This window comes from Crocodylus siamensis, chromosome 4, assembly GCF_052110815.1.
Source record: "Crocodylus siamensis isolate JL-2025a chromosome 4, ASM5211081v1, whole genome shotgun sequence".
Lineage (NCBI taxonomy): Eukaryota > Metazoa > Chordata > Crocodylia > Crocodylidae > Crocodylus > Crocodylus siamensis.
Window position 1 is genome coordinate 247519327 of NC_143398.1, and position 8792 is coordinate 247528118.

At 60.4% G+C, this 8792-nt stretch overlaps 1 protein-coding gene across 1 annotated transcript; it reads left to right on the plus strand.

Moving 5' to 3' along the window:
- The first annotated feature begins 2393 nt into the window (after positions 1 to 2393).
- LOC149867822 (uncharacterized) lies at positions 2394 to 8701 on the plus strand. The gene is made up of 3 exons (XM_090046225.1): positions 2394 to 2831; positions 5877 to 6679; positions 7693 to 8701. Exons 2-3 carry the CDS (start codon positions 5919 to 5921, stop codon positions 8540 to 8542), a joined length of 1611 nt encoding a protein of 536 aa, XP_089902351.1. The 5' UTR covers positions 2394 to 2831; positions 5877 to 5918; the 3' UTR covers positions 8543 to 8701.
- The last annotated feature ends 91 nt before the right edge of the window (positions 8702 to 8792 follow it).

An 8792-nucleotide genomic window follows, 5' to 3' on the forward strand; every position in this document is an offset into this window, starting at 1 on the left:
AGAATTACTGTGAAACATTTAATTCAGGTTAGAGAGCTTCTAAACACTGTGTATTCTGCAGAAGATCCTAATGCTGCCCTTCATGATTTGATCACCGAGGAAGATAAAACACTCATACCCCTCAAGGCTCTGTCCTGGGACCCATCCTGTTCAACATCTTCATTAACGATGTGGACATTGGAGTCAGGAGTGGACTGGCCAAGTTCGCCGATGACACCAAACTTTGGGGCAAAGCATCCACGCCAGAAGATAGGCGGGTGATCCCGGCTGACCTGGGCAAGCTCAGCAAATGGGCGGACGAGAACCTGATGGTGTTTAACACCAAAAAATGCAAGGTTCTCCACCTTGGGAGGAAAAACCTGCAGCACCCTTATAGGCTCGGCAGTGCTACGTTGGTTAGCACTACAGAAGAAAAAGACTTGGGGGTCATCATTGACCACAAGATGAACATGAGCCTGCAATGCGATGCTGTGGCTAGTAAAGCGACCAAAAGGCTGGCGTGCATCCATAGATGCTTCTCGAGCAAATCCCGGGACGTCATTCTCCCCTTGTACTCGGCCTTGGTGAGGCCGCAGCTGGAGTACTGCATCCAGTTTTGGGCTCCACAATTCAAAAAGGATGTGGAGAAGCTTGAGAGAGTCCAGAGGAGAGCCACGCGCATGATCAGAGGTCAGGAAAACAGATCTTACGATGACAGGCTGAGAGCCATGGGACTCTTTAGCCTGGAAAAGCGCAGGCTCAGGGGTGATCTGGTGGCCACCTATAAGTTTATCGGGGTGACCACCAGGATCTGGGGGAACGTGTGTTCACCAGAGCGTCCCAAGGGATGACGAGGTCGAACGGTCACAAACTCCTGCAAGACCGCTTCAGGCTGGACATAAGGAAGAATTTCTTTCCTGTCCGAGCCCCCAAGGTCTGGAACAGCCTGCCAGCGGAGGTGGTTCAAGCACCTACATTGAACACCTTCAAGAGTAAATTGGATGCTTATCTTGCTGGGATCCTATGACCCCAGCTGACTTCCTGCCCTTTGGGCAGGGGGCTGGACTCGATGATCTCCCGAGGTCCCTTCCAGCCCTAATGTCTATGAAATCTATGAAATCTTCCTGGACTTTCGGAAGCCCTTCGACACTGTCTCTCACCTTGCTGGGGTCGTTTGACCCCAGTACTCTTTCCTGCCATGGCAGGGGGTTGGACTCGATGATCTACTCAGGTCCCTTCCTACCTGACCAACTATGAAACTATGAAACTCCTGCCCTTGTTTGCTAAGTGGGCTGTGGCCGTGCAGCTCCAGCCCTCGGCTCATTCAGGCCCAGCCAGTTAGATGACATCAGGAGCATTGCAAGGGTGTTTCCGAGAGAGGAGGAGGAGGAGAAAGCCCAAAGGGAGCAGGCAGGTTTGCGGGGTTAGCAGGCACACCAAGCCATTTCCCCATGCAGGGCAGCGGGCTCCTTCCTTGCTTGGAGCCAGACACTGAGGCCTTGCCCCGCAGCCGGGCACGGTGCTCCCCTGCCCCTTCCCCCGCAGCCCATCCCTGACGGGCATGGCAGGGATGATCCCTCCCTGGCGCTGCTACAGAAAAGGGGTCAGATATGCCTTGCGTGGGGTCAGGACCGAGTGGGCCATCCCAGAGAGCCAGCTTGCTCACTCCAACTGCCCCTGCAGCCCTCCCCACCCGGCCCTCGAGCCCTGTGCGAGGCAAGTGCCCCTGCAACGCACCCCGGGAGAGAGCAGGCAATGTGGGCACCACCAGCGCCTGCCCTGCAGCAGCAAAAAAGGAGCCAGTCCATAGATGTGCAGACTGGCAACCCTCCTGCCCACACCTGGTGCTGGGTCTGACCCTGGGCAGCAGCGCAAGACCCTCCTGCCGGGTCTCTGGTCGCTTCCGGGTGCCAGCACAGCCCAGAGACCCCCACCTGCGGGGCTGGGACAGGCTCGCTGCCCCCTGCTCGAGTGCAGGATCCATCCTCACAACCACCCCTCCAACCTCAGCTTCCCCCCCAGCTCCTGGGGGCAGCCAGGCTGGAGATCCCACGACTGCCTGCCTGCTTGCAGGGTCCCTGCGGTCGTCCACCAGGCCTGGGACCACCGGCAAGCACAGGGTCAACATCTGGCAGAGCGGGGTCGACCCCTGGGGTCTTGGTGACTGCCAGCCCGGTGCCTCGAGGGCTGATGCTGACCCGAGGGCTCGAGGCAGCAAGTCCCCAGGAAACCCCGTTGGAGCCGGGGAGCCAGAGGCACAGCCCCCCCTGGGCAAAGGCAGCGGGAGGTTCGCTCCCCACGCAGGCATGGGCAGAAGGCTGCTCTCTCCAGAGCGGCTTGGGCCCTGGGCACGGTTTCAGCTTGGCAGACTCCACCCCGTGACACGTTTCCCTTCCTGTTCGGATACAAGCAGCGCCACTGAATTGCTCTCCAGCCCTCCACCTCCAGCCTTGCTCCAAAGTCCCCCAGCATGGCACGCGGCTGTGATGAGGCCTCTGCCCCCGGGATGAAGCGGGGCAGGACTCCCGAGCAGGAGTCACCTTGAGCACAGCTGTTCCCTGGCCCGGGGGGAGGAGGAAGGAGCCGCGTGGACCAGCCCTGAGCCACCTGACCCCGTCTTGCAAAGCAAAAGCCGGAGCCACTCCTGGCCACCCCTGCACAGCCGAGCTGCAGGCACTGAAGCAGAGGAGGAGCCGGGGCAGACAGACCGTCTCCCTCCGCTCCAGGCACAGGACCTCAGCCGCCAGCCCCCTGCACACCGCATTTCTGCAGCCCCCGTGGGACCCTGGAGCAGAGCACCAGGCCACCGCTGCCACGTGCCCTGGCGCAAGACGGCACAAGACCCTGCTCAGGTGAGCCCGGGGCTCGGCTTCGCCTGCGGGCCCCGATCGCCTGCCTGAAAGGGGCAGGAGGACGAGCAGCCCCCGGGGAAAGCAGGGGCCACGCAGGCACAGCCCGGTCGTGGGGGGTGCGGGGCGACCGTCCTGTGGGCTCTCCCCGGGTCAGCCATGGGATGAAGCCTGCAGCTGCAGCTCCGGCTCCCTGGCAGCTGAGCCCGTGCCAGCATGAGTCACGCGTCACGGGCCCGCCCTGCACCCAGGGGGGAAGAGGCTGTGCGCTCTTCGGGGCCCAGAGCGGAGTTTCCTCTTTCCTCCGCGCACGGAGCTGGCAGGGCCTGGGGAGCACTCCCGCTGCCCTGCGAGAGCCCCCGGGGACTGAGCCCCGCTGCAGGCTTGTCACTGATTTAGCTCTGGGCTAAACACCAGCTGACGGCGCCTCCGCGGCCCGTGCCACAGGACCCTGACGGGCTTCCCCCGGCCTCCTGAGGCAGCGCGTGCCGGCACCGTCGTCTCCCCGCCGGCCCAGCCCGGGCCTTCTCCCTGCGGGCAGCTTTCCGGCTGCGCCCAGACTGCTCTGGTGACGGCCGGGCACCCCGCATGTGGGCAGGACCCGTGCCCTTCACTGGGGAAGCGCCTCCCCCAAGGCCCTGCCAGCCCTGCAGTGCACTGTGCCGGCCCTCGCCGCGACTGGGCCCTGGGGGCTGCTGTAAGGAGGGCAGGGATCAACCCCTGTTCGAGCCCCATCTCCTTGGGGACACGAGCCAAGGGGCTCCGAGTACAGGGAGACTGGGAAGGGACACGGGGAGGTGCTTCCTGACGCCAAGGCCGTTTGCGCCCAGGAGCAGATCCCTGCGGAGGCCGCGGGGCCTCTGCTGCTGGAAGCTCTCAGAGCAGGTCAGACAGACGCTTGCCCGGGGTCTAGACGGGATGCTCCGGCCTTGACCAGGTGCCTCCCAAGGTCCCTTCTGGCCGCGTTTCTGGTTCAAGTGGGAGATGCTAGCGCAGCCCCCACCCCGAGTCCGCACCTTTTCTCCAGACACAGCGTGCCTCCTTCCTTCACCCTTTCCTTGTGCAGCCCCCACCCCCCGCTGTCCCGCACCGCCGAGCCGCTGCATCGTCGCCACGTCCTCCACAACGCGCAGCATCCAGACCTGGACGCAGGCGTCCGGCGGAGCCCCGCCAGGCGCCGGCAGCGGGTCCTGCTGAGTGCCACAGCCCGAGGCTGCGTTTCTGTCTGAGCACACGACTTTGCCCCCGTTTAGCACAGGGCTGTTTTAGCCTCCTGTATTAACCAAGTCCAATTAAGGAGGATGCAGGAGCCGGGGGGGTCAGCACCCCCGGCCACCCGCCTGCACCTGACAGATTCTCTCGCCGGCCAGGCCTTGATGTCCTCCGGGATGGGTTTGGGAGGCCTTCTGTAAATGGCAGTGGCCAGTCTGCACCCCCTCCCCTCCTCTGGCACTGGGCTCTCAGGCCTTCCTCAGCCTCTCTGGGCTCTCGGGTCCTCTTTGCAGTGCCCAGGCCTGGCCAGAGCCTGCACCGGGTTCACGGCAGCACCTTGCCCGGGTCCCTTCGGCAGCCTCCTCCTCCCCTTCAGCCTTTCCCAAGACTCATGGCTCACTTACGAGTCAACAAGGAACCAGGCAGCTTCTCACTGCCTGAGGCTTGCCCTCCTGACAAGCTCCCTCTGCTAGCACGGCTCCCTCTCCCTAGCCCAGAGCCCCGACACCTCCATCTCCCCCTGGCATCTGACCCTCTCGCCTTGCACCAGGGCCCAGGTGCTGCCTGTTCCCTAACTCAGGTTTGCTGCAGGCAGCCTGGACTTTGCTGCCGCTCCGCCTCCTGGTACGGGGGGCTTCGGTGAGCAACAGGGGCAGTGAATGGGGCAGTTTGCAAGCAGTTCCCAGGTCAGTTTGCCGTGCCCCTCTAGCCTTTAAGATAAGCTCTTTCTTTAATTAAGAGCAACTAACCTATTTAGTCTAAGTAGCTACAACTCAGCAGTTAGAGTCAGACCAATACTTAAACTCCTTGTTCAACGCGGGGCAGCCAGACGAGCAGGGAGAGGCCATGCTGGAGCTCGACGGCTGCCTCAGCCACCGCCTGTGCCCTCTCCCAGCCGCGCCTGCCTCCCGGGGCTGGCAAGAGGCACGAAAACCCAGAGGGCATGTGTGGCGGGCCAGTAGGGGGCACTCCTGGGTTGAGCCACCCACCCCCCTGCGCCCGCCCACCTTCCCGGCCCCGAGCACCTCCCCGGGGCACCTCACGTCCGGCCGACCCCCTTCCTGGAGCACGCGCTAGCCTGGGGGTAACGTAGCTGCCACCACCCCGAGAAGGGACTGTCTCGGCCCTGTGTCCTCGGGGAAACACAGGCCTAAAGTCCTATGGGTACTTGACCCAGTACGGGCACTTGGGGCACTTCACCAAGTCGGGGGCACAAAGGAAAGTCTCCCTTAGTCCGTTCCTAGCTCGTGAGCTTTGGGGGAGAGAGCCAGTTTCAGATGGTACAGCTCCTCTGAGTCCCCCGCATGGCTGCTGCCCCCCCCCCGGGCAGTCTTAACTTATATAGCCCCTGTGACCTCATTCACCTGGTCCAGTGGAGGCCAGCTTCGGTGGGCTGTCGGCCACCAATCTGAAATACATCACTAGTTACTGGGCAGACTCCAGCCCACCAGGTAGATGCCCCTCACCCAGGTAGCTGACACCAGTCCCGTGGGCAGAGGGAGCAGGTTCCCCCTCCCTCAGGACTGGAGCCAGCTCAGGTTACCTAAAGAGACAGGGTAAGGTGCGTCTCCTCTGCTAGGCCCATTCTCATCATATTGTCACAGGGCAGAGATTTTGGGGAGAAACAAAGGGGGCTTCCTGCCACAGGCACCGTCTTTCTGTCCTGTTCCCCCAAACCCTCTCCTTCGGCCCCGCCACCCGAGAGGGAAGCCCAGGGAAGGCCTTAAAGCATCTTGTTCTGACCCAGAATGCACGGTCCTTCAGCCTAGTCGGGGGTGTTGGGTGCACTGGTGCAGAAGGTGCTAAAACAAAAGTTAAATCTGTGTGTTCTTGCAGGGCTTGCATCAGAAAACTGCTTGTGATTGAAGCATATGGGCAATGTCTGCACAGGCGATGAGTTTCCAGGAAGTCACTGCGTGCAGCAAGATAGCAAACCAAAGAACATGCTACACTTATAAAACGTACCGCAATGACAGAGGTATCCCCCTGGCCAAAGGGAAGGACAGCATCGCAGAAGCAGCAAGGCAGAGCGCGCTGGACATCCTGAGAGACGCCGTGAAGAAGAAGGACCGTGTGCTCATGGAGACACCCCAGCACCTGATTTGCTGCGACTGCAAAGAGCCCAAATTGTGGATGGAGCGGTTTGCAGTCCTGACGGAGCAGCAGGTGAGAGACCTCATCTCGGTGCTGGAGGAAGCCAAGCTGGTGGAGGATCCTTCCAGGGGAAACCTTTTTGCAAAGAGCAGCCAGAAACACGGAGACAAAACCATTTACCTGGGCCCGCGATTCTGGGAGGCTCCAAGGCACCTTGACAAGGATTCACAGCCAGGGATTTTAATCCACGAGGCCTCGCACTTCCTGGGCACGCAGGATGTCTCTTACCAGCCAGTCAGCATTTACGTCGGCCGCGAGGGGCCGATGGTGAAAACCAGCTCGACCGACCCGGCCAGTCCACGGTTTGTTCCTGTGCTGAACGCGCTGCCCAGCGCCAACAACGCAGAGTACGAGTTTGAACTGACCCTGCGCCACCACGGAGACTACGAGCAGGGGAGATATGCCTGCTGCGGGGAGAGGGCGAGGAGCTCCGTCTGCGAGAGCGCCGTGCCCCACGAGCTCTTCGCTTCCCCGAACAACGGGGGGTGAGTAATGTCTGTCTGTAGCGGGGCCCTGCTACACGTTCCAATTTCATTTGGACAGGAACCAGTCAGAGAGTTGTTTTGGATGTCAAGCACTAATTGTATAGCTGGTTGGCTTTTGTTATAGCTGGAGAGTCATTTGTATCCTGTGATAATTACTTGACACAGGTGGCCTGTCTAAATTTATTGAGTGATTAACCAGTTAATTGCGTAATAATTACTTCGCGCTTTTGGCTGGTCTTACTTTGCACATGCGGCCAGTCTAAATGCATTGCATGATTAACCAGTTAATTGTCGGATAGCCGTAACATGTAGCACAGGTGGACTGTTCGAGTGCCCGGCAGGCCCCAGCACCCTGTAGGAAGTGTCCTCTTATTCCCCATGTCCGGGGACCTGACAAAAGGGGGACACTGCCCAGCTAAAAGAAAAACCAGCAGTCCGAGGCGCCCCAGCCCCGGCCTGATGCCACCCCAATGGCAGTATCTTTAACAATGATCTGGACAAAAATGCAGTCCAACATGCGGAGGATAAAGAAGAGCAAGGAGTAGCATGGGGACAGGCCAGTGACAGCCTGGTCAGTCGGACTCATTTGAGCCACATGCAAGACCACACACGTAGGGACAAACCTGCAAGTCACACAACAGGGCCAGGGATCGAGCACACCCAGGGAAGTGGCAGCCGCAGCGAAGGGCATTTAGGAGGTGCTGGGAACCCCTGCCAGTGTGACCGGGGCAGGCTGCGGGAGGTGACCCACACGAAGGCCAAGAGGTGACATCTGCGCACGTGGCAGGGGGATGAGTGGTGGCTCAGTGAGCAAGGTCTGCTCCATAGGGACAACATCCTGTACCCACATAATTGGGGCACACATGTTCACACTAGTCACCTACAACCACACTCAGCCCTGGGTAACAAGGACCCAGCCCCCATGCAAGGTGACAGGGACATGATGGGACCACACAGAAGCTGATGTTTGGGACCTGAGAAATAATTTCCCCTTTTTCTCTCTTCTCCTTTAGCGAATTAGAAGAGATGAGCATTCCTGAAATACTGATGGAGAGGCTGCTGCCGGCCCGGGACAGGCTGCGGCAGCACGTCACGGCGCTCCGGGCAATCGCCGACGCTGTGGACGAGGTTCACAGAGGAGCCACAATAGCAAACATTACCGGAGGGGCAGTGGGCATCGCGGGTGGGATCACCACCATCGTGGGGCTCTGCCTCGCCCCCGTGACCTTCGGGGCATCGCTGATCGTCTCCCTTGTGGGACTCGGTGTCTCCACGGCGGGCGGCCTGACCAGCGCGGCAGCCACCACCACCGACGTTGTGCAGGGTCGGGTCAAGAAGGAGGAGGTCAACAGGCTCCTGGGCCAGTGCCAGGACGAGCTGCAGCTAATCCAGCAGTACATGAAGTACGTCTCAGTCCGGGCGCAAGAGGCCACCGAAGAAGGTGCCACGCTCAATCTGCTGTTTGCAATCCCACACATTGGGGCCGGAGCAGGGCGAACTATTCTCAACACCATAAATATGGTCAGAGCTGGAGAGCTGCTGGCTAACGCCAGCCGCATTGCGAGATTCACAGGAGCTGCCACGCACGTCCTGACAGCCCTCACGCTGGGGCTGGACATCTTCTTCGTAGCCAAGGACTCTGTCGAGCTCCACAAAGGTGCCAAGACAGAGCTGGCGAACAAGAGCCGAGAGGCAGTCGCCGAACTGGAGCAAGTGATCGACCAGGTCAACGACGTGTATGAGGTGCTGACTGGGGAGAAACCCGAACCGGACCCCAAGGAAACAGGCAGCGCCACAGGATCAGCTCCCAGCGAGTGCCACTCGGGGACCATGGACGTCACACCGCTGTGCCCGTCTGACTAGGAAGTGATTCACAGAGTGCACCCCCCACTCGCCATTCAACACAATCACGGTTGTCGCGTGTCACCACGTGATTCAAGGAAGGTCTAAAATTAGGTGGTGGGTTGCAGTCGGCCGTGGTGTTTGTTGCATTTTGTGTACATAAATCAGAGTGGGTGGGAACTGTGCGTGTGCTAGATTCACGGGCAGCCTGCCTGTTAACATCACCCTCTGCCCCCGTGACACTTTTCCCAGCAGACCGGGGCCTTTCTGA

What these genes read in the sequence shown, in the direction of transcription:
- LOC149867822 (XM_090046225.1), top strand. Translation starts at nt 5,919, where the DNA reads ATGTCTGCACAGGCGATGAGTTTCCAGGAAGTCACTGCGTGCAGCAAG. An exon ending in GCTTCCCCGAACAACGGGGG is followed by an intron (nt 6,680 to 7,692) that starts GTGAGTAATGTC and finishes CTTCTCCTTTAG; the next exon opens with CGAATTAGAAGAGATGAGCA.